This window comes from Betta splendens, chromosome 11, assembly GCF_900634795.4.
Source record: "Betta splendens chromosome 11, fBetSpl5.4, whole genome shotgun sequence".
NCBI lineage: Eukaryota > Metazoa > Chordata > Actinopteri > Anabantiformes > Osphronemidae > Betta > Betta splendens.
Window position 1 is genome coordinate 4,949,084 of NC_040891.2, and position 24,037 is coordinate 4,973,120.

Below are 24,037 nucleotides of genomic sequence, written 5' to 3' on the forward strand. Positions count from 1 at the left end.
TATGTAATCATCACCTTCTTCTCTCAGTTTCGCATCATGCGCGCGCGTTTGCCACAGAGGGACGCGTGCCCCTTTTCAGGTCGTGTTTTCCTTTTATTATTTGTATCGACGGGCGTTTCCGTCCAATCAGAAGAGAAGGATCCACCTCCGCTACGCACCTCGACCAATCGTGGTGCGTAGGAGGCGGGCCTTGCGCAAACGTGTTGTTGGCAAGGGAGACGTAGCGGTTCATTCATCTTCTTCCAGAGAGCGAGGCGAGTTAGCGCGAAGGTTGTTTCACATGAGGGAGGAACTGTCTGGGAGCGAAACACTGCGCTGAAGAACAGCTGAAAGGAGGCGTTTGTTTTTCAGCAGCGAGCACCGCGTTCTTCATCCAAATATTAGCGGGTGAGCAGGTGATGTGTCTTATCTTTCCAATGTCGCGTTAAACTGGAAAAGTGTCCTCTGTTTAGTTCGGAATTTCGTCCCGAAAGGTCCCGACAGCAGCAAAGACCAAAAGTTGCGGCAGAGAAAGGAGAATATTTTATTTTATTAATTTTTTTAAATTCATTTTTGTCTTTTTGCTGGAAACAGAATTGCGCCTTCTGTGTCAGTGCGCTACACCACGGATGAGTCACGTCAACATAGTAATTGTACTGAGCAGTGTCACTGAACAGTTACTGACGACAGCGTCATGCTCAAGGACACTTAGGGCTGTCGCGTTAGAACCCGCGACCGCGAGTCCCCGATTTGCCGAGCGAACGGCTCGGCGGCGTTTCAACGCATTCCCGCTGGTGTTGTGCTGGTATGTGTCACAGTGAGTGACCGCGCGTCTTGAGTGGATGTGGATGTGCGTGGATGGGGGGATGATGGGGCTTCTGAGTGCCCTTCATGCTCTGGAAGCAGGTGATGGATCATCAGAATATCTGCGTCTTGAGAGTCAACTGTTTCGCTTGAGCAGAACCAAACGCTGGGCGTATGGGATTTATAGGCTGTGGTTCTGCATGTCAAAACGCAGGTCCCACTGTTTGGCCCTCAGTCATTTCTTGCTCACTAAAGTGAAGGGGAGAGAGAGACGTAAAGGCTGCAGGGTGAACAAGTGGTTCAGTCCCGCGCTCCGGTCGACACCAGAACCTGCACAGTGTGTGTTGTGCGCGAGCTGCTGTTGTTGGCTTCCGATGGGTCGCATCAGATGACATCACATGCAGCAACTGCACATGTGCGTCTACACATCAGAGTGGGTCCGTGTCTGTGGCTCGTTCATGGGCTCTGATACTAAGCAAAGGCCTGCGTCCAGTGGAAATGCACAAACCAATGCGTAATGGTGATATCATGACAGGAGCGAGTGGTGGCAGTGGCAGTGGCAGCTCAGCCTGGACCTGCAGTCCTTTAGCCGCCAGGAGCTTTTCTTTTCTAAAGTTAATTCAGAGAATAGCGTTAGTAATTACCACCGTCTTATCAGTGGCTGTGTATTTTAAGCCTTGTGACAAAGCTCCTTATTTCATACACAGTTGCACAGTTGGCATCTCACTGGAAAGGACAACACATGATCATAGCTATAGAAACCCCCTATACTCTGGAAATAGCTATTGATCAGCATTCACTGCACAATAACTTGTTACTTGAGAGTTTCATGTTTTTGTGTGTGTATGTGTGCAGTCTTTATTTATTTAGTAGCAGCAGAAAATGAATAATAACATGCCACCCACCAGCTCCCCATGCTTTGTCTGCCTTTTCCGTCCATTTTATCAGTAGCCTGTGGTTAGGTGTACGTATGCATGGCATCGTCTCATGCGTCACTGGCTCATTGTACGTGTGTGTTTGGATGTGGGCACATGCATCTTGACTGATTGATTCTGCTCTTAATGCGCTGATTCACCTTCGAAGAAACGTTGAGTGAAGAACTCCGGCGTCATTAGCAGATACAGTCCTGATCACACTGTACCCCAGTGTGTTGTGTTACTGTGTCAGTGTCACTTAGTATGATTTAGATCACACATGGTGTAAGCTACAAAATACAGTAAAGTGACCACCGAAAACATACGCTGCATGAAACATGACTGAACCATCACTCTAATAATATTTAAAGCTGCAAATGAGTGTTTTTCTTACTAGTGAGGTGGTTATAATCACTTAATAATCATTGATTAGTTATTAATGATTAATTAGCAACATTCTGTGCTAATATGATGAATAGTTTTGGTTGGTTGGGAAGAAATCCCAAATAACCATCGCCTGTAACAATAAAAATGACGTCACTGTCAAAAGTAAACTGCACATTTTATTGTTTCATTTGAAGGATGTTGGACGAGAGATGTTCAAGATAAAATGTTATAGACCATCAGGTGTCCATCAACACCTTCATACCTTTCATAAAGACTGTATAATAGCCAATATTCATCCTTTCTCTGGAAGCAGAATCAGGCTCAGGGCGGACGGTTGTTAGGAAGAACGAAAAAAGGAGAGAGCAACAGGTAGCAACAGATGGAAACACTGGGAAACGCATCAGGCATCACTTCCCCTGTAGTTTACATGAGAGAGTCTTCCAGGAGAAACAAACCCAGGAGCTGGTGTCATAATAATAAACCAACACTAGCTGTAATATACTGCTCAGCACTCACACTGCCTCTGTTTTTGTGTGCGCGCTGTGATACGTGGGCGTTTTTCATTTAGGGACTGTTTTTGTCAGGTGGTAAAACACCTGAGCCTCACAGACAAACAACTCTGCACTAGGGCTTATGGAATTAGGGAAGGGTTTGTTGAGCTACGTGTAACCAATATGCAAGTGTGTGTGTGTGTGTGTGTGTGTGTGTGTGTGTGTGTGTGGCGCCTCAATTTAAGGGGTCAGCATTTACAGCAACAAAGCGCCCAGACAAGTGGCCCAGACCTCAGCAAACATCTAACAACCCTGGCAATAAAATGAGGCACCGCCTCATCAGGGCGCACGCACGCGGTTCCGTCGTGTCGCCCGCGCTCCTCCCCAGCGCCGCCTGCTCTTAAATTAGAGTCTGCACGGCGCTGAGGTGAGCTGCGTTTCTATAGCGATGCATCCTTTCTACTCCAGTCACTGGAGCGACGTATGTAGATTAGATTGGGAGACAACACCTCGGCTCCGACACATCCTTTCACAGATCTGAGGACTTGCGTAACCGCCCATCTGAGTTAACGAAGCTTTCGCTCCACATTTAGACCAGCAGTCAGGGATTTAAACGCTAATTGCAGATACTATGCTAAATTACTCCTATTTCTGTGCCTCAACATCTGCTACTATCACTCAGTCAGTCACATCAGTTTTAGGAAAACCTTCAACCCCTCAGGGGCCAAAGACGTGAGACGCATGTGTGAAATAGCATCTTACTGGAAGTACAGTGCAAAGCCTCTGTCTTGTTATTACTCGAGGGGCAGTTGGACGGCTGCAATAACAACAACAAAGGAAAGGATTACCTCACAGCAAGGCATCGTAGATATGGGATGTCTCTGCTATATAATGTTTGCAACTTCAAATGGTCCATTTGATATTCATTCCAGCATCCGGAGGAGTCCCCACATACTCATGCCGTGCAGTTTAATTCGATCAACTGTGGCTCATTCCTGCTCCTACTCTGCCCACATCACAGCTGAACCGAGCCGCGGTCAGAACTGGCAACTGGTGTCCGTGCAGCCCACATCCCTGCCAGCGTTCCACATCCAGCTGGCAGGGGGCACCGCTTCGATTGGCCGAGAGCAGCAGCGTCTCCCGCCGGACAGCTGTTTGGCGCCGGGCCAGGCCGCCGCTGTCGACGTGATATATTGTTCTGTTTGGCCCGCAGTTGTTTGTGGAGCCGCCGCGAAGGCCGGTGCAGTTTATCTTTCACTTATCTGGACGCCCACCTTTTATGAGATTTCTCCATCCTTGTTTCCTATGAAACACACACAAAGACACACGCGCGCGCTTCACAGCGCGTTCCGCCTCATGGCAGGTCCGGTATTGGACTGGTGGTCCATTGATTGTTGATGCTAGAGTCCGTTGGACTTTTTCCACTCCCACAAAGGTTACTGTCATCTCAAACAAACGCACAACACACACATACCCAAGGACACAAAGGAAACGACAACTCCTATTGTTGTTGTTTCCACTATTACCTGCAGTGATGATTACTACATCACCAACCAGTCACACACACACACACACACACACACACACACACTGACTGTTGGCCTGAACATGCGTCAAGGCCTCTTTAGGCTCCACGAGCCGTGTGTTTCTCCGTATCAAACGCCTGTTGAGACAATTTTCAACGAGCTCCGCTTTTCTGCGCGTCATCGCCAATCTTTCTTGGTCTCTCTGGTTTCATGCTATTCTAGTCTCTGTCTCAGGCCTGTAAATCTTTCTCCTCTTCAGACGTGTGAATTCAAATTGAGTCATGCTCCTGCTTTACTGTTTTTTTTTTTTATGTCAAGGTTGTCCCTGGATGAGCGGCGGCGTGTGTGTGTGTGTGTGTGTGTGTGTGTGTGTGTGTGTGTGTGTGTGTGTGTGTGTGTGTGTGTGTGTGTGTGTGTGTGTGTGTGTGTGTGTGTGCTTAGGCCTGTGTTGACGTGGACTGACTTTGAAAGACGTCAGTGTGCACGGCAACCACATGTTGCTAGGCCAGTCGACGCCTTGTGAGGGATGTGCAGCGCAGGCATTCAGAGCAGGAAACCGGAGCCTTGAGGATATAAAGTTGCAGTTGCAACAGAGCACTTGCGTTTCTTTGTAGATTTTGATGGAATATTGGCATTTTGTAAAATCTGAAGATAGCTGATGTGTCAACACTGATGTCCAGTATGAAGTATGTCTTGCTGTAGTTTAGATGATAAGCAACCAGGGTGGTATAATTGTAAATGGAATAAAACCAGTTCAATTACACATGATATATTATGAATATAAAAAATTTTATTATTATTAAGTGTGAGTAACGGTGACTGTATCACTAACATTCACTAACATGATGAGCCTGCAGAGACCTGAGCCCCCCGACTGAAATGATTAGGAAGAAGCTCGCTGGGCTCTACTGTATATAGGAAACTCTATTATGTGCTACATCTACGTCGCTAACAGAGATAGCACCCGCCTTAGTTGGTGGCAGGGAACAACATTACAGACCTATAGGTGGTGTGTGTTCTTGCTCATGCTGGTAAAAGCAAGTATCACACAGGAGCTCTGACTCAGTGACTGCATCAGTTGTTCCGTACATTTAGGTACGGTTTTGTACACAGCACCTTCTTTTTAAAGACGAGAAACATAGTCCTTTGTGTTTTCCCTTGTTAAAATCTCTGCCTTTTTCTTTTACTATTTGGTGCCTGTCTCCTTTAAACCGCATCGTTAACTTCTCCCCTCCGCTGGACGTCCGACGTTCTTTTTTATTCGCACTGACCTTGGGCTTCGCCGCGTTTCTCCTACGTGACTCACTCGCCGTAAAACACGACGGGGTGATATTTCAGCCACTAAACTGTCCCCTCGCGCTCCCTCTGCGTTTCGGAGCCGGATTAGTGGCCACTCGGCTCGGCGGTGTCGGCCGCGTCCTGGTGTCAAAGTGTGAAAGCTGTCAGACAGGGCCATGAGTCAGAGATGGCGTCATGAAGACGCCACCGTGGTCCCTGTGAATCTAGTGAGCGATGAGGGGCCCGGGTTATGAGCCATTAAAGGGCCGAAATAGCAGCATTACGCACACACAATAATATCATTACAGCACTGGAAGGTTTACTTTCCAGCATTTGGTCCCGAAGCGCGTGTGTTTTCATCACGCCGCTGTTTGTTCCTGTTCAGAGGACTTGTTTTACACGTGTTACAATTAAAACAATGACTAAATCTCTTGTTGAGGTGAATTTAATGACACACTTTAACACTCGCCTCACACTTTTCCAGTGCATTAAGGCAATCTGTTGTTTGCCTCTGTCCTCAGAGATCAGAGCACTGGTAACAACCCAGAGGCCTTACTGCTGTTGTTTATCTGCCACCTCCTTGTCTGTGCATTCACACACACTCTCTCTCTCTCTCTCTCTCTCTCTCTGTCTCTTTGTCTCCCGACCAGATCAGCGAGGCATCATGGGGAAGCACAACAGCAAGCTGGCTCCCGAGGTCCTGGATGATCTGACCAAGAACACTGAATTCAACGAGGCAGAGCTCAAGCAGTGGTACAAAGGCTTCCTCAAAGACTGTCCCTCTGGCATTCTCAACCTGGACGAGTTTCAGCAGCTCTATGTTAAGGTGAGGGGGCGGTAGTGGCTAAATAATCACCCTGATCATGAGGTGGAGCCTATATTGAGCTAAAAAGAGAAAACATCGACAACTCCCTTTTGCCTTGTTTGTCGTTCCCCAGTTTTTCCCGTACGGCGATGCCTCTAAGTTCGCCCAGCACGCGTTCCGGACGTTTGACAAAAACGGTGACGGCACCATCGACTTCAGGGAGTTCATCTGTGCCCTGTCCATCACCTCCAGGGGCAGCTTTGAGCAGAAACTCAACTGGGCCTTCAACATGTACGATCTGGATGGCGATGGGAAAATTACCCGTATGGAGATGCTTGAGATTATTGAGGTGTGTGTTTCTTCTTCTTCAAGGAGGATTTTGTGTGGTTGGAGTCTTCTCTAAAGCCCCCCGTTTCCCCCTCTCACAGGCCATTTACAAGATGGTCGGCACGGTGATCATGATGCGCATGAACGAGGACGGCCTGACCCCTCAGCAGCGCGTGGACAAGATCTTCTCCAAAATGGACAAGGACCACAACGACGAGATCACCCTGGAGGAGTTCAAGGAGGCGGCCAAGTCCGACCCCTCCATCGTCCTACTGCTGCAGTGTGACATGCAGAAGTAGACGGGGGGTGGGGGGTGGGGGGAGGGAGGGGAGGCTGGGACGGGTGCGCGAGTTGAACTGAAACGAGAGGAGGAGTGAGAGGAGTGAGGAAGCAGAGAGGCAGGGAAGCTCTTCACGCAGTGATTGCTGGAAATGAACCATGTTGCGAACACACTCCATCTCTGATTGATGCCATACTTTCCTCCTAGGCCTCGCCGCTGCGGCGCGCCCCTGCAGCACTTCTGATTCAGGCTGTACAAATTTACTGAATTAAATAGGTGGAGGTGTCACTCACGCTTTCACGCCGTCAGCCTCGGTACAGTGCGAGATCACAAGACCGCAGGGAGACTCAAGTGCAGAGAAGTCCTACTCGAAAGTGCAAAACAGGTTGTTTCTGGTTCAGAAGGTAGCGCTTTATTTTAATGACCTTGCAGGTGACCTTCACCATCTGGTCCAACCACGTCATTCATGACCTCCATCACAGTTTCCTCTAATTTGATGAGAAGTTTAAGGGGATGCACTGTACCTTCACTAACAGAAACAGCAAGCTTCAGAATAAATGCGAGCACCTCAAAAATATGGAAATGTCCAACAACAGGTTGTGCCTTTTAAAGGGGGCTTTGTGAAGGTGCTGCCGGTTGCCTGGCAACATTTTGGTAATGATGGTGAACAGTTGAGAAAGTCGAGAAACCTGGTCAGAGAAACCGCAGCTTGCTACTTGTGCGATCGTACGAGGAGACGCTGCAAATGCCAGCGCCCCGACGCTGTGCATCATGGGATACTTAGAAAAAAACAAATGGCAGTCAACCAAAAAGGGGACCTGTTGTTTGCTCCATATGCTCCAGCTTGGGAAGCGAGAGAGAAGCAAATGTTTTGCAGACGGAGAGTTGTGTAAATGAATGGAACCGCGCGTGGAGATGTGCGAGTGTGAACGTGGTCTTTCTGTCGCATACATGAGTCCCTCGACTCTTAGAGGGATTTGGCTGATTGGGTTGATGACAGTGCGTGTGGGTTTTTAAACCAACGGTCAGTGCATTGCTGTGAGTTAGTGATGTGCTGGGCAGGTGTTTAACATTGTGTCTTTATAGCCTCAAACCTGTAGTGCATGGCATCAATCTTTGCCAATGATCTGCAATATAATTTATATAAATTATATGATTATTATATCACAGTGCCATTGTTCATTGTTATGAGATGTTTTTACCTGAAATTAATGTGGAGCATTTGTCTGAAAGGCCAAACTGCCTCCATGATTCACTGCTGTTTCACATGAGAAGCCAAAATAGCCGTCTCTCTCTCTCTCTCTCTCTCTGTTTTTTGTCTTCTTCCTCCATAAATGTCAGAGAGGAAGCTCTTTGATAATATGTGGAGGGAGAGAACTTTGCTGAACTCAGCTCAGATCTAAAATCAATGCGAAAAAAAAGAGCAAAAGGTTAAAGAGGGAGCTCGGCGAGCGCTCACCTGCGTGCGAGCGCGAATCAAAGCCGATGACCGGCGCAATGCGCCCGCGGCTCTGCGCGGAGAGAGCAGCCCGCTACTGGTCACAGTCCACCACTCCAGTGGATCAACCAAACGCTGCTTAGCAACAGGAAACCAGTTTTGTTATTTAAAATGAAAACAAAGACGATCGATGGCACTGTCATGAGCTTAGCTTCATCTGTATCATAAGACTTTATGGTTAGAGTCATCTTCCTCTGACTCTGAATGAAAAAGTGTAATATTAATATTAATATTGATATTAATAGCTAATAGCACTTAGAGGAGCTTCACCAGACAAGAGACCTTGCAGCGACACGTTTGACTTCTCCTGTCACCGTCAGCTGATCTCCTCTCTCTCACTCCAGCGGGCGAGCTAGAGCGCCAGCCTCCTTCGTGTGATAATGTAACGATACGTGTACATTGTAATACGGCTGTGTTCTTATCATATTTATGACACGTATGTGTAAATGTACCTCTAGCTAGGCCTACTTTAATATGACCACACAGCTACAGCTACAGTGCAGTATGGGAGCGTGTGTGTGTGTGTGTGTGTGTGTGTGTGTATGTGTGTGTGTGTGTGTGTGTGTGTGTGTGTGTATGTGAGCGACACTCTCGCAGGTGTTCATACAGTATGTTTTGTATTTGTATCATTTGTGTAGCTGAATTTGTAAAAAAAAACGCACCCCCACACACCAAAGTACTGAGTATTATTACACCCACACGCTTTTGTGCTCCGCTGGTGTACTGTATATACTGTCTCCTGCCGCGTAGCCGCGTGTTGCGTACGCGTAGCGCTCACATCCAGAGGTTGCTGAGCCGGCAACGATCCGGGGAGAACGGTTCCGCGTCCCGAGTCTTGTGTCGCAGTGTCACCCTGTGGATGGAAGTGTAAACTGTCCCGGCTGTACAGGCTCCCTTCGTTCAGTGTGTGTTTGTGTATTTGCTGTGAACACGCTCAGAGGCAAATGAATCGGCTACGTATATTCAGTGGGGGAGAGAATCCGACACCTGCTCAGATCAGAACTTGTTGATTAGCGTTATGTCCATTGGGCATAGAGAGGCTCATACACAGAGTTGATCTGTTGTGAATCCAGGGGTAGTGAGTGAAATGTTGACACCAGACGGATGTTTTGTCGCTACTGAGTGAAACACCTGCGATACTAAGATTATCCAGTACCACGTGAAGGAAAATGAGGGGTCAATAGGCCGTTTGTATGATAGAGAAAAGTTCTATATAAATATAAATATAGCATTTATGTCCTTGGAGGGACAGTGTTCAGTCTCTATATGTTCTTATAGCGTTCTGTGCATTGTGGACATCTGTGCAGGACGGTGTGTCAAAGTAAAGCCCTTGCGGCCTCATTAACTGTAGGTTTTGTTGCCCCCAGTTTTGACTCACTCTTTGTAACAGGCTCTAACCCTGTGATTCTGCATTAGTCGGTAACGTTAGCAGTTTGTCCAGAAACGACTGGCTTCACAACCAGGACATTCCGTCTGTCCTGATGAGCGGCCGCTCACAGTGACAGTCTTTGGTTTTCATTTGGTCGTCTGCTCGCTCTAAATGCCACTGATGAAACTGTATGTGCCAAAGACGGTAAAGGAGGTGATGTCTTACGATGAACTCATGAAGGATGTGGTTAAAGGGGAGCGAAGCATAAAGTGATGTCACATCGATCACATGAAGTGGTGAATTGATAGACATGCGGATCATTTGTGCTCAGTTGTGCAACATAATTCTATTCTATAATTCTTCATTATATGATGTTCATATAAAGTAAATGTCTGTTTGTCCTGTTAATGATTTGACTTTTGTTTACTTGTTTCCAATATTGTTAGGCTGCTAGAACAAAGTCAATTCATTTTATGACATAGAATAAAACCCATGTATGTAAAGATTGATCTTTTCGTCCTGGATCTGTTTTTCCTTACTCACTCACTCACTCACTCACTCACTCACTCACTCACTCACTCACTCACTCACACACTCACTCACTCACTCACTCACTCACTCACTCACTCACTCACTCACTCACTCACTCACTCACTCACTCACTCACTCACTCACTCAGTTAGGCACATGAGTCATCGCCTTGCGATGATGTCACATTGCTGCAGTGATGTCGCCATACACACGGTTGTCATGGTAACAGAGCCGAGGCCACGAGGCGGATAGGAGAGTACGTAAACAGACGCACGGCCTGCATTTACTACACACTGACACAAACACACACAGCTCATAATTCACACAGACGTGTAATGACTGCGGAAATTAATTTTCGCCTGTGGACTCACATTTATTCAGCTGGACAGCGATCAAGAAATAATTGAACAATGAAATAACTCATGAAGACTGAGCTTTGAGTTTATGAGTCAATACAAGCACTTATGTGTTTGTACATCAGTAAATAAAACACATTTTAGCAGTTATTTTACACATTAGTTTTATTTGTGTTGACTGAATCACTTTCTGCCATTGACGCTTCCTCAGCTGTCCATCATGGATCGATGTGAATCTATTCTTGGCATCACGGTTTTAGGCTTCAGCTGCAGCGGAAAACCACACATCATAAACGCCCACAGAGAGGTTAAGCTGCGGAGCAATGGACCGGACGGCGTCAGCACAGGTCGTGGTACAAATGTGCAGTCAGAGGATCAGCCACTAGGGGGCACTGTTACCTCACTCACCTTCCACTCCAGAAATGTTGGATACGCTAGCTGCAATCCTATATATAACAAAAAGTTATAAAAATATGTCACGTCACCATTTAAAAGTAATTAAACATAATATTTAAAAGTCAAGTGTGACTAAATTAAATTACAATTTTTAATTTTCTGGTTCATTTCACATAATTTAGTATTTGTATTATCGTATATTCTTCTTATCTGTATTTTTTAATAGTGAGCAATGGGCCTCCAAAGAACAGAGAGAGAGGAAGTTAAAAAAACAAGACATTAAACATCATTAATGACAAGGAACACTTCAGTAACAGGACAAGCACAGACGTTGCATCTTCTACTGAAACATCCCCCAGTTGCTGCAGAGCCATTGAACATGGATCGGTTTCTCCTTAGATTAAACCTCAGTCGAGTTTGTAAAAGCATGTCAGTGTAAAACATGACGGCAGAGACACTGTTGCAAACCCTGTCACCGAGCTGCATTCAATGGAACGCTAATGGCCTGTGTTTAGCTCAGTGGGCAAATGAAGGTTACATCCATTATCTGCTACCTTCAGGCTAAGACCTCACACACACACACACACACACACACACACACACACACACACACACACACACACACACACACACACACACACACACACACACACACACAGCTGACATAATTGTTTCCAATAGAATATAGAATCCTATTTGTAATATTTATGACGTTCACATTAATAGTTTGGGATCAATGCATTTGTTTCCACACAATTTGCTTTTGCAGACGCTCAAAACAATCTGTTTTCATCATTAGGTGACATGGCTCAGCATGAGGCCCATTTATGCCGTGTGCTCACTCTAAGCCTAAACATCCCATGAGCCTCTCTGGTGAACTGCACCGTCAACAGGGGACAGCCAGGGGAGGGTGGTGGCGCATGCTGTATTAGGAAGCAGGGCTGTGATTAGTCGGATCCGGGACAGATGGGAGTGAACCAAGCCGGGGAGCGGGGCGAGCGACTGAATGTGGCAGAGAGAGAAGCCGGGAGGGAGAGAGGCCGCTGAGCGGGGAACGAGACGGAGAGCAGCAGATGGACGGGTGCAACACACTTACTGAGAACAGGCCGCACGTGTGACGACCAGTGTGTGTGTGCACGCATGACGGTGGTGTGTGTGTGCGTGTGTGTGTGTGCCTGTGCAGGATAATGGTTGTGAATCACTGAACGCTTTTCAGCCGTTATCCTCTAGAAAAAAACAAAACGAGAAGGATACAAGTGGACAGGAGACAGAGGAGTGAACAGTTTCCCAGCTGCTTTCAAAGGGCAGGTTGAAGCCCAGCAAACTAGTGTCATAAGCTTCTTATCAGTCCGCGTCTCGATCAATGCTTCGCGCTGTAGCGGGACATTTTCGCCACTCGCTCGCTCCTTTTTTGCCCAAGACGAGAGCCGTGTTGGTGCCCGGGGCCGGACGCGAGGAGGAGGCACCTCTATGGTGAAGATGAGCGTGGAGCCTGTGCAGGTGATGAGCGGACAGGTCAAAGAGCTCCGAGTGGCGCCGTCGTCCAACGGGGACAGCAGAGGATCATGGGAAGGGAAAGAGGAGTTCGACGGAGGCAGCCTGGGCGTCACCGCCAAGCCAAAACAGGTAGGTCCTGTTTTCAGGCCTCTTCTATTCAGTCCCTGGATCCTCAACATCCCGTCCCCCCCTCCGTCCCCGTCTGCCCTGTTGCCGCCTTCCCCGGCTTATTACTGTGAGTCAGATGTTTATGTTGCCCACGTGCGGCGCTAAGCGTAGCTCCGAACCGGGGGTGGGGGTGAGACGGGGTGAGGCTGAGTGGGTGCCGTGAATGTTTCTGAGGCCACGGAGTTAGTGGACGGACCCCCGACGCACTGTCGGGGCTATTTTCATACGGAGCCTCGCTGTGGCCCTGGAGCCAGGAGAGACTTCTGGGAAGCACAAGTGAAACCGGCCAAAGGTTAACGTGAACCCGAGCTGACGATTACAGCACGGTGCAGCTCTGTTTATAGCGATGCAGGACGTCAACACGCTCAACAGGCCGCACTCGCGTTGTCTGACTGATGATAACAGAGAGTCGATGCAGACTGTCAACAATTATCAACCGTGATATCACAGCATTATTACAACATAGAGTAACATGATGGAGACCTTTACTAATATTTGTTACTAATAGTTGTGATGGATGTGATGAAGCAGCAGATGAGTTGAATCTTTGCTCAATATGCTCAGTAAAAGTCCTCTTTTCAAACTAAATTATATAACGTAGATATATAAAAAAAATGTATTAATACAGCAAGAAAGAAAATAAATGTGGGTTCTGTAAATAAATGTAAATAACACAAGGTCTCATTCACATACGCTGTAGTTTGACACCTGCAGATTGGTGATATTGATCAAATCTTCATTTTTAAATATCATGGACGTAATTATTTTATCCTGAGTCAATAATAGATGCTAAGATTAACATAGTCAGACGCATTTTCTCTATAGCGTTGGCTAACACGCTAGCATTAGCCTTAGCATCCTCCCGGCAGTCACACTCTCGTGTCACCATATCTGCCGACGCTTGACTGCATCCTCTCTGGCCTTTTACTTATCTATAAATATCAGAGCCCCCCCGGCCCCTTCGGTTACTGCTTACACTTTCATCTCTTTATTTTTTCCCACCCACTCCCACTCCCCCTCCCTCTCCTGCCTCTGTGAGTCTCTTCTCTGGCAATCCCTCCACCTCTCATCCCATTCGCTCGGGGACGGAGGGAAAGGATGTCTCACAGTCTCCAATATGTAAATACGCGATGACTCATGGATCCAGGCCACGCGTGGAAACGAGCCCTGCTGATCTAGCAAAGCCCTGACAGCACTAAGATATAAAACTTTGCCAGTATAATAACCGATAGACATGAGGTGATTATGACTCGTCTGGCTCCCAGCGTGTAGGAGGCTCCGAGAGAGGACATGCGGTTAACACATCCAGGATCAAATTGCTGTGGCAGGGGACACCTGCCACTGTGTCACACGACCCGCATGGAGTCGAGCTACTGCGACGTTTGAGCGACTTCATGTTCTGATCGCCTGTGTTTGTCACTGTGCAAAAGCAAATACCCGTCCGAAACGGTAACTGTGCGCTGTCATTCTGCCAAGGTGACAGGGAGACGAGCCCGGAAGGTGGAGGGAGGCGTGTTCTTCGTAAGTATGTCCCACCATCCTCAGGTTGTTGCCATGGCTACCGCTGCCCTGCCACCTTCATCCGACCTCCTCTGTGATGGCTGTCAGTGTGCCTGCATGAATGATCACGGACACTCTACTAACCAGCGATGATGCGGCACGTGTGTTGTCATGGCGATTAGCACGGTGTTGGAGAGGCTGAGGCTAATGAGCTTAGTGTTCACGTTCATCGATAGGTGAACATCTGATTGAATTAATCCAGTGAATGACATCATCTTCACATCTTCACAATCATTAATTGGCTTCACACTGCGTCTCCTTTATATATTTTTATATTTCTTTATCTTAATGATGCACTTTTGATGCGATCAGACACATCACAGCCTTCACGCATTTCCTGCTCTTCCTCTGTGGTGATGAAATAGATCTGGTGCCACAGCAGACGAACCAACGCAGCGAGGACGTATGTACAGTGTAATAATGACAATCATCTCTCAGCAGACTCAAAACTAGATTACGTTTGAACAAACTCTTACTAATCCCATCCAAACGTGGCTCAGGATTAATGCCGACAGGTGATGGGGTGTCAGCAGGCAGCAGTGGTAGAATGGGGTCAGAGGCTCAGAGCTGCTGTCAACCTGCGGCCTATTTCCCAGCGCATTATTGAGTTTTTCAAGCCCATTCCTGCCTCCGCTGCGAACACACGCTCACCGTCTGTGTTGTTCCACCGCTTCTCGCCTCGCTTCGCCCCCGTAATACAAGCCATTCACGCACATTAAGACAGTGGTGCACTGTAGTGGACATTTGCATGCCCCCTGTGCCTATTCATGTGAGTTTAGCAGCCTGCTGTGGGCACTAATGCTGGCTGCCCTGGTAGGAATGCTGCCCCCCCCCCCGGAGCACGCACGGAGTAACACGAGCGCGACGTGAGGCTCCGCGGCGGCCGGCAAAGAATAGCGCTGGACTAAAATGCATGTAAACACACTGTCGTCAGCTGGATGTGAGGATGTAGCGGAGTCTCTTGAAGAGCAGGAGGACGCACGCAGCTCTTTTCCTCACCGTGTTCACGTTTACACACACGCTCGATCCGTCCCTAACCCAAAGTGCTCCTGTTTCGCTTGAACTCGGACTCACGCGGGACCGGAGGCGTTCAGCCCTGTGCTTCACATGCCCTCCATCCATTCATTCAACATGATCCATACATAACCTTATCTAATGTAACATTACATTAAGCTGCAAAATATCTAATACTTGGTCAATCTTCCCCACCATAATCATTTTTGTCTACAAATCTGTGTGAGCTGTACCTCAGCTGTATGTTGAGTCATGTGGCTGAACATATGCATCCTCCACGTCCCTGTTCACGCATCACTCAGCTGATGACGAGTGAGACGTGTCATCATCTTCCGTGTCATATCGTTCTCCTGTGCCCGTGTGTCTGTGCAGCCCAAGCCGGAGAACGCCGTCACCGTGGCCGTGTCGTCCCGGGTCCTGTTCCGGACCGAGCGCGAGCAGAAGGTGTTCGAGCAGAAGGGGGTGGAGGAGTACCTGAGGTACCAGATCGAGCACGAGACCGAGCCGTTCGCCCCCGGACCCGCGTTCGCGTTCGTCAAGGTACAAACACACTCGCGCCGTGCGTCGCACACGGGGCTTCCTGCTCCTCGACTGCCTTGATCTTGATCCTCACAGGCCCTGGAAGCCGTCAACACCCGCCTGCGGGAGCTCTACCCGCAGAGCGAGGAGCTGTTTGACATCGTTCTGGTGACGTACAACCACGCGCATGTGGGGATCCGGCTCATCAACACCATCAACCACCACAGTGAGTTTCACACTGAGCTCTCTCCCCCTCACACACGGTAGAATGTACTGATGCCTAAAGGGTTCAGCAGTTTCCATCCCGACTGATCCGATGGAATGAAATTAATTTAGAAAAATAAATGGAAGTTTGGTTTGTGACGAGGACTCAGCTGTAGCGGACCGTGTTGGACACATTCTTGACTTTGTGTCCCCGTTGCTCTGCCTCCTTATGCAACTGCGCTTTGAAGATCTAGGGACAAGCGTTCTAATGAGATAATCCCAGCTCTTCAGGATTCCGGCGCTGATGCAAAGATCATCTCCGGGTGTATGAACAGCTGAGTCACGGGCTCCTTCCCAGGGAAATCTCAGGCCCTGTGAAGACGGGTTCCTCGCAGACCACTTCCTGTTGCAGCTCCTCTCATGCTTTCAGATCCTCGGCGCTCCGGGCGGGGGTGAGCGCCAGATTGCGTCCTCGGGGATGTAGGAATAATCCAACAAAAACAGGTCTGAGGGGAAGCCAACAAAGCAACACATGGCCCTGCAGATGCTTTGATGTTGGACCTCCGCGTGAGGGGCCCAAAGCTTTCAAACAGATCCTCCACCTCTGACCTCTCCTGCTGAAAGAAGGACAACACGGCTCCTCTGATGTCACAAAAAGACGAGCGTGCTCGACATCAAACGCTGCGGCGTTCGCTGGCAACAGGTCGCCGTGGGTGACGCAAACGCAGAATATTGACGATTGAGACACCAAAATCAGCTCCAATTTATTTTCCTGATTTACATGTTTTAGAGTCTCTGTATGAGCAAATGCCTCAAACTGTGATGGATGATAAGAAAACATTTCTCCCACCTACTCTACCTCGACTCCCACAGCACATACGCTCGGGAGGTTTCAGAAGATGAGGGAAAGCGCAGCGCAGAGTGTTTGTGTGCGTGTGTGTGTGTGTGTGGGGGGGGGGTCAAAGCCACTACAAAGCTGAATAAACCATGTAGAATAACTGTGGAGGACAGTGTTGGGGTGATGGAGAGGTCAGTCAGGGGACTTGCAGGAACACTGAGTCCCTGTGACTCGCCTCCATTGGGCATGTGATGTTTCCATCAGTCAAACTACTTTACTCCAGGTGGAAACAAACAAACAAACAAACAAACAAACAAACACACACACACACACACACACACACACACACACACACACACACACACACACACACACACACACACACACACACGAGTGGAGATCTGATAGAGATCTGGTTCCATTTTGACCTTCCTTTGCGTTGCCACAGCTTGCTAGCTAGCTGCCACAACACTCTCCTTGTTGTTGTATTGTTGTTGTCATTAGCATTGTGAGGTGATTTTCATAAAGACCCCGACCCACTCGCCACAACAACAAATAAACTCATTAATCCCTCTGTCTTTACGCCCCTAAATACCTCAGGGCTGTTGTTAGCGCACCGACCTCTGGGCAGAAGTGGGAGACGGCTTCTGTGAAGCCTGATGCATTGTGGGACGTGCAGACTGTAACCTAGTATATTTAGCAACGCTGTCCTTTTAACGTGGGAACATTTCCTTGCCTAAGTCAACTCTGTTCCGTGTGTGTTCCCTCCTAGGGCTCAGATCATTTTACCTGGACAGAACGATATGACCCACAGCACAGCGATCATGGCTGTAGTTACCTAATATCCTCCATGTCCTGTGCTGATGTGTGGATCAGGCCACAGCAGTGAATTACGAGCCTGACTTCTTAGCCAAAATGACCCCCCCCCCCCCCCCACACACACACACCCCGACAGGTATTCTGTCTTCTAGTTAACCCCCGCTTGAATCCTCTGCACCACTTGAAGCATTTGCAAGCTCTCGGCGCGAACACATAGAAATAAAGCCACCACGCGGCTAAAGTGACACCGAGCAATGTACTGAAACTAAACCCCCCCCCCCCGGTGCTGTTTTTTATTTACACGTGTCCTCAGACTTGTTCATCGAGAGGTTCTGCATGACGGGGGGGAGCAGCCCTATCGGCTACCTGAAGGCCTGGCACACCAACCTCTACCTGTCTGCCGACGCCGACAAGGTCAGGGAGGCCCTGGCTGAAGGTGAGCGCACACAAAGTCAGATTAGCTTAGATAAAAGCACAAATTATTATTATAATGGACCTTGGACCTATATTCATAATTTCCCTTTTAGTAACTTGATGCCGGAACCGTGTGTCTTTTGCCTGTGTAGCACAGTCACGTGTCTCATGTCCTGAGGGGAGCTCCGCCAAAGTTACGTTCGCTATCACAAGTCAGGGCTTCACACAGAAACTCTCTCCCACACGGATGCAAATGAGACGTGTCAAAAGCAAACACTGGAAGAATCTGTTACAGAAACATCCCAGTGGTTTCAGACAGCAGGTTGTAGCTGCAGCATTTAAGGAGGAACCCAGTGTTCTGTATTAGATGTGAAGGAACTTTATAAACTCCTAAATCCACACCCTAGGGAGTGAACATTCTAAAGTTCTGTCCTGTTTGCCTGTTAAACAGCAGTGACTGACATCTCCTATACGCGCCTGTGACATTACCATAAATCAGCGCCTTGATTATTTCCTCTGTTTGCATTTGATTGACGGAACCCTGCGTGTGTCACAAGCCAGCAGGCGGCCACGTCCTGTTTGCTCCCACAAACGCTTCCATGTATAACAACACTGGCGCTGCGTGCCGAGAACGAACACGGCGGAACCGTGCAGTGGAAACCGATGATCAGAAGGCGTGAAGTTGTTCAGTTTTCCCGTTCGTGCTGAATTATGAGCCGTTTGTGGAATAGCAATGAGACACAAGGACCGTTACTGTGGCACCATGAAGCTGAATGGGGTCTCTGTGAGACCACAGCACTGTCCCAGGCTTCCTCACATGCTTCTGTGAGGTACGTTACCTAATTAGCATGGTGTTGCTCATCCTCCTCCGTTCTAATGATTTGTTCAGTTTGATGATCAGCGGGGGATGTAGAAAGTCAAGCTGTGCCCTCTGCTGGACCACAAGGCCAACTGCTCTGTGTATATATACAGTTTTATGCTATAACATGTGATTATACACAGTTCTCAGAGTATTGGCTTGATTTGATGAAGGTTGTGCAATAAACTAAGTGTAGTGATCACAATGCATGTGTCTCCCTGTGTTCAGGCATCGCAGCAGCCACTATGTTCATGCCGGAGAAGATGACCGAGGTCTCCGAGTCCCAGCTGAGGGTGGCCTTCGACGGCGACGCCGTCCTCTTCTCCGACGAGTCCGAGCGCATCTTCAAAGCCCACGGCCTGGACAAGTTCTTCGAGCACGAGCGGGAAAACGAGGACACACTGCTGGATCACGTACGTACAGTCAAGGGACCTTTCGCTCCGTGAAGACACGGAGCCAGCGCGACGTTTGTAATTCAAATAAGGAAGTTACAACGGTGGCTTTAAGGCTTTGAGCCCTAATCTCCCTCATGAAACCACGCTGCCATTTCCACGCGGCTCTAATCACCTGTAAATAATTATGCAGATGTTCGTGATATAAAATCCATTTCATTTCCTGATTATTCTATGAATAAATTATGCAAAAGCGAAATGATAAACGGTTTCAGCAGTCGCTGGCATTCAAGCCTGGAAGGTGGCGCTTCCTTCTGTCAGATAGCCAGCAATTTCGAAATTAGCCCTGAGAGGTGCAGAGCTTCACACTGTGACTCATTACAGTGAAACGGTGGTTGTACTGTAACACTGACCTCGTTTTAATAGTGATGTTTGTGGTGCTTTGCTTCCTCAGGGTCCTCTGAAAGGGTTCCTGGAGGCGCTGGGAAAGCTTCAGAAGAAGTTCTACGCTAAAGGCCAGCGTCTGAACTGCCCCATCCGGACCTTCCTGGTCACGGCCCGCAGCGCGGCCAGCTCGGGCATCCGGGCGCTGAAGACCCTCCGGGCCTGGGGCCTGGAGATCGACGAGGCCCTGTTCCTGGCCGGGGCGCCCAAGGGCCCCATGCTGGAGAAGATCAGGCCCCACATCTACTTCGACGATCAGATGTTTCACGTGGAGGGCGCGGCGGAGATGGGCACCATCGCCGCCCACGTGCCCTACGGCGTCGCGCAGCATCAGCAGGCGACCAAGAAGTGAGCGGCAGCCGCCATGCGGTCAGAAACAGACGGAGGGGAGCAGCGGGAGCTGGAGGAGTGTTGTGATGAACAGGTCCTCAGAGAGAAGAATGAACTTGTACTGTGTTGTATGATTGTGAGCGGAAGTGCATCATTTCCTTACTGTATGTGTGTTGCACCAAACTGACAGCTTAGCTTCATGCCATCATCTTCGGAGGTGGATCCAGGTTTGGGTAGAGGTCACGCGTCCCCGAGCTTTACATTTCAAGACTTCAGTCGGCTTCAAAGGTGCTTTATTGCAGGTTATCACATGAAACAGACACGTCCAGAGTAAACGCAGAGATGGCTTCAGTTTAGTAGCACTTTTTTGTATTTTGTGAATGAACGAGTCCTAAGCACAATATAGAGGTATTATAAGAGAGTGAGAGTCGGAATACTTTCTATCACGTTACTGTTTGACTTCACAAGAATGTAAAACCATGTGTTTGCAGTTATAGCATAATGTGTTGTATGTTACTGAGGATATAAACCTTATTTACTGTGTACAGCAAATGTAGGACGCTTTAGCCGGTGCCTTGGTTTCACTGAAGACATTGAAACCCAAACAAACTGATGTCCCGAGGATTGTTGAGGTATATTTATGCACTTCTACAACCATGATTGTTGTTCTCAGCAGGTCAAGACATTTGTTTGTATACAAACCAATGTATTTTATTATTCATCGTAAGCAATAAATATCAGTGGGCTCATTTGGTTGCAGTGGGAAAAAAAAGCGGTTTTGAGGAACCATGGGTCAAAATGACAAACGTTCTATATAAAAACATACACATTTTTTGTTTTGTGTTGGGTGCAGTAATTTTTAGAGGGTGCCTTGGTTTTTACGGTCCCTCAAACCGATCAAAGCAGTTATGGCGATTACTGCCTGCTCCTTCACCAAGGCTACAGTCATTCTGCTCCGGTGGTGATTGATGCTGTCCAATGTAACCAACTTACAATCCATCGCTCATTCACCTAGAGAATAACTGAGTTTGAATAGGAAGATAGTGACAACCTGGCAGCAGTGACCTTTGGAGAATGCCAGTCCACTTCACATCACTCAGAGATCCGCTACCTTAGTGATGGTTCATTAGTTCTCATTACCCTGCTGAGCAGCTTTCATCGCTCAGCCCAAAGTAACATCGAAACAAATGTCTCTTGGCAGCCACTTAAAGCGAGATGAAGGCTGAGGACAGAGCGTCAGCAGTTTATCGGTTCAGGGGGACATTCAGCAATGGATCGAAGCAACTGTCTTGTCTGAACTTGTCAACCATATTGTGATTGAAAAACGGCTTTGCAAAAAAAATGTATGAACAACAAATAAAAGCTTCAAGGTTATTTAAAAACGAATAGCTGACGAATAGTTTTGTTTATTATTTTAAAAAGTCATTTGGAAATATAAACATAGTGATGACAGACTTTGGTGTCAGTGATGTGCACTACTGTACGTCACCACCAGGTGGCAGCACTAGAACGATAAACGACCTGCGGAGGTCCTGCTTGTTTTTAGTTTGCATAACGTTGACATGGCAGTTTCATGCACATTAGAACATTCCTGTTTCTTGTCATTCTTCAGTCGTGCGTTTTATTTTAATTGTTTTAAATAAGCTAAATCTCCTTCTCCTGCTCACATATCCTTGCCGATTGTGTTAACATTCCCAGTCCTCCTCAGCCGCATTGGATCTTCCCAGCAGTGTCTGGGTGATAAAAACCAGAAAGCGCCAAGATCCAGCGCTGGCCTACCTGGCGCCATATTGCTAACAACACCACAGGGACGGGCCCTGCTGGTAAACACTGATGGATCCACATCTGCAGGGGTTTCATAAGCACCAAATCAGCCTGGGCTAATGTATCTGGCAGCGCACAGTGCAGGAGAAGGTAGAGTCAGATAAGATAAGATATGGCCAGCTGGCACGCCGTGTATAGCCTGGGCATAGTGGATAATGACACGCGCGCAGGCTGCCAGCTGTATTCATAATCAGACAATAACCATCCACCATGAATGAAGACGAGTGAAAGAGGGCGGCTCCACGCTTCAGTGTGCCAGAGGGACTGTGGACACGCGCCGCCGTGACGAGCCTCCATCCTGCTGGAAAAATAAGGAGGGCAGAGATCAAGAGGGTGATGCTGTGAAAGGAAGGGTGAAAATAGTGGTTCTGGGTAAAGTTTCACCGCAATTGATGATGTACGTGGGACGTTATGTAAGAAGTCATAAGCCCCTGGTATAAGCTGTTTGCCTGCCAGACATGACCCACAGAGGAAAAGCCTTCAAGGGGGGGGCTTTACCAGCGCTGCGTAACACCACGAGAACTGAAATAAACAAATAAATGAAGCAGGAGACAGATGGAGAGGAAAACAGCGCTTGCCCCAAAGACACACATACGAGGAGCGTCGCCTTCCTTCTGCTCGGCTGCGAGGCAGCGATGGGTGAATCACGCCGTCTTGGCAGAGACGCTGCTTATACTCTGCAGTGGGAGGCCAATCCGCAAAATATGTTCAGTCGCTTCCAGTGCACACTTAAGCGCTTTGTAGCGGCCGAGCTCTTTAAATAGATCCCTGAAAAGTTCTCCTTTTAATTTTCAGAGAGGGTTTTTTTTTGTCCTCTCTCCCTCTGTGAAGTGTCACTTTATGAGGATGAAAAGCATGTCAGCGGAGTTAATGACCTTCCTCGTGGATGCTAAGCGACAGTATCAGATATGCAATGTGCCGTATCCTTGGTGGAATCAATAGTCGTCTGCTGCAAAGGGTGTGTGTGTGTGTGTGTGTGTGTGTGTGTGTGTGTGTGTGTGTGTGTGTGTGTGTGTGTGTGTGTGTGTGTGTGTGTGTGTGTCCGTGTGTCCTTGCGATTACATCAAAGTAGAGCCCAAAAGGATTTTTTCAACCAAAGTGGGGTCCTTTGACTGGGCCCCACAACTTTAAAGGCCTTTTCGAGGGTCAAGATGTGATTTTAGGGCTGAGGTTAGAATTGAGTTTTGGTTTGGTTCAAAGTAAAGGTGAGACGACTGCCTTTAGTTGTGATGGTTAGGGTTGGGGTAAGGAACTAGGGAAGGCATTATGTCAATGGAGGTCCTCACTTTAACGTACTGTAAGTACAAGGGTGAGTGTGTGTGTGTGTGTGTGTGTGTGTGTGTGTGTGTGTGTGTGTGTGTGTGTGTGTGTGTGTGTGTATACCATACATAATGTAACCCCCCCCCCCCTGAGGCAAATGCATGACTTTAGCTCAGACAAAAACCTGAGCTGATGATGTGAACGACGTAACAGTGTAACTTTGCCCACAGGTTTTGTGCCAGCATCTATTATGAGGTCGATTCTGAAGCTGGAATGAATTAAAGGATTCATTAATTACACATAGAGCTCAAATGTTTGTTGTCTCAGAATAAATATTTTACTGCCTTAGCTGCAGACTTTATTTGAGACAACCCATACTTTACAGTGAATTCTCATCCAGCTACAGCTTCTAAAAGGCCACATAAATGTTCTACTGTATGCACTTTATATTTTGTTTGTTAAAAATCGGTAATGGATGCCACACACTGACATCCTATTATGATACTGTCAATGAAACCTCTGGCTGGAAATGTGTAGTGACCTTTTCACAGTCACCAGAGTCTGAGTGGTTGTGCTCTCGTTTAGTACCGTACTGTATGTGTGTGTGATGGACAAACCTGAAGCAGTAAATGTGAGTCTCCCCAAACCCTCCCCCTTCAGGATTTGCTCTTCTTATAAGGTCTTCAAAGTTTCTTCCAGAAGGATTCACCCCCCTCCCTTCATTTTGGTAACCATAGCAACAGATTAAGGCTATCCCTTAGGGGAGATAAGAGAAGAGATGGAAGCTTGAAAGTTTGTGTGTGTGTGTGTGTGTGTGTGTGTGTGTGTGTGTGTGTGTGTGTGTGTGTGTGTGTGTGTGTCTTTGTAGGCAGGTAAGAAATCCACCGACTGGCCTTTAAATCTATTTTGTCACAACACATTTCGACTGTGTTTCCATGGCTACCGTATCCTGAA

At 47.9% G+C, this 24,037-nt stretch overlaps 2 protein-coding genes across 3 annotated transcripts; both read left to right on the forward strand.

Moving 5' to 3' along the window:
• Positions 1–216: 216 nt before the first annotated feature.
• Positions 217–10,167, forward strand: LOC114865567 (hippocalcin-like protein 4). Of its 2 annotated transcripts, none has more exons than XM_029166800.3 (4): positions 217–395; positions 6,030–6,205; positions 6,318–6,533; positions 6,613–10,167. In XM_029166800.3, the coding sequence occupies exons 2-4, from the start codon at positions 6,044–6,046 to the stop codon at positions 6,808–6,810; spliced, it is 576 nt and encodes a 191-aa protein (XP_029022633.1). In that variant the 5' UTR covers positions 217–395; positions 6,030–6,043; the 3' UTR covers positions 6,811–10,167. The 2 variants fall into 2 exon arrangements, with proteins under 2 accessions (XP_029022633.1, XP_029022631.1); XM_029166798.3 differs by having other exon boundaries at positions 219–387.
• Positions 10,168–11,588: 1,421 nt separating this feature from the next.
• nt5c1aa (5'-nucleotidase, cytosolic IAa) lies at positions 11,589–21,385 on the forward strand. Its single transcript, XM_029166801.3, has 7 exons — positions 11,589–12,567; positions 14,083–14,127; positions 15,553–15,720; positions 15,796–15,925; positions 17,874–17,996; positions 19,062–19,246; positions 19,680–21,385. The coding sequence occupies exons 1-7, from the start codon at positions 12,412–12,414 to the stop codon at positions 20,019–20,021; spliced, it is 1,149 nt and encodes a 382-aa protein (XP_029022634.1). The 5' UTR covers positions 11,589–12,411; the 3' UTR covers positions 20,022–21,385.
• The last annotated feature ends 2,652 nt before the right edge of the window (positions 21,386–24,037 follow it).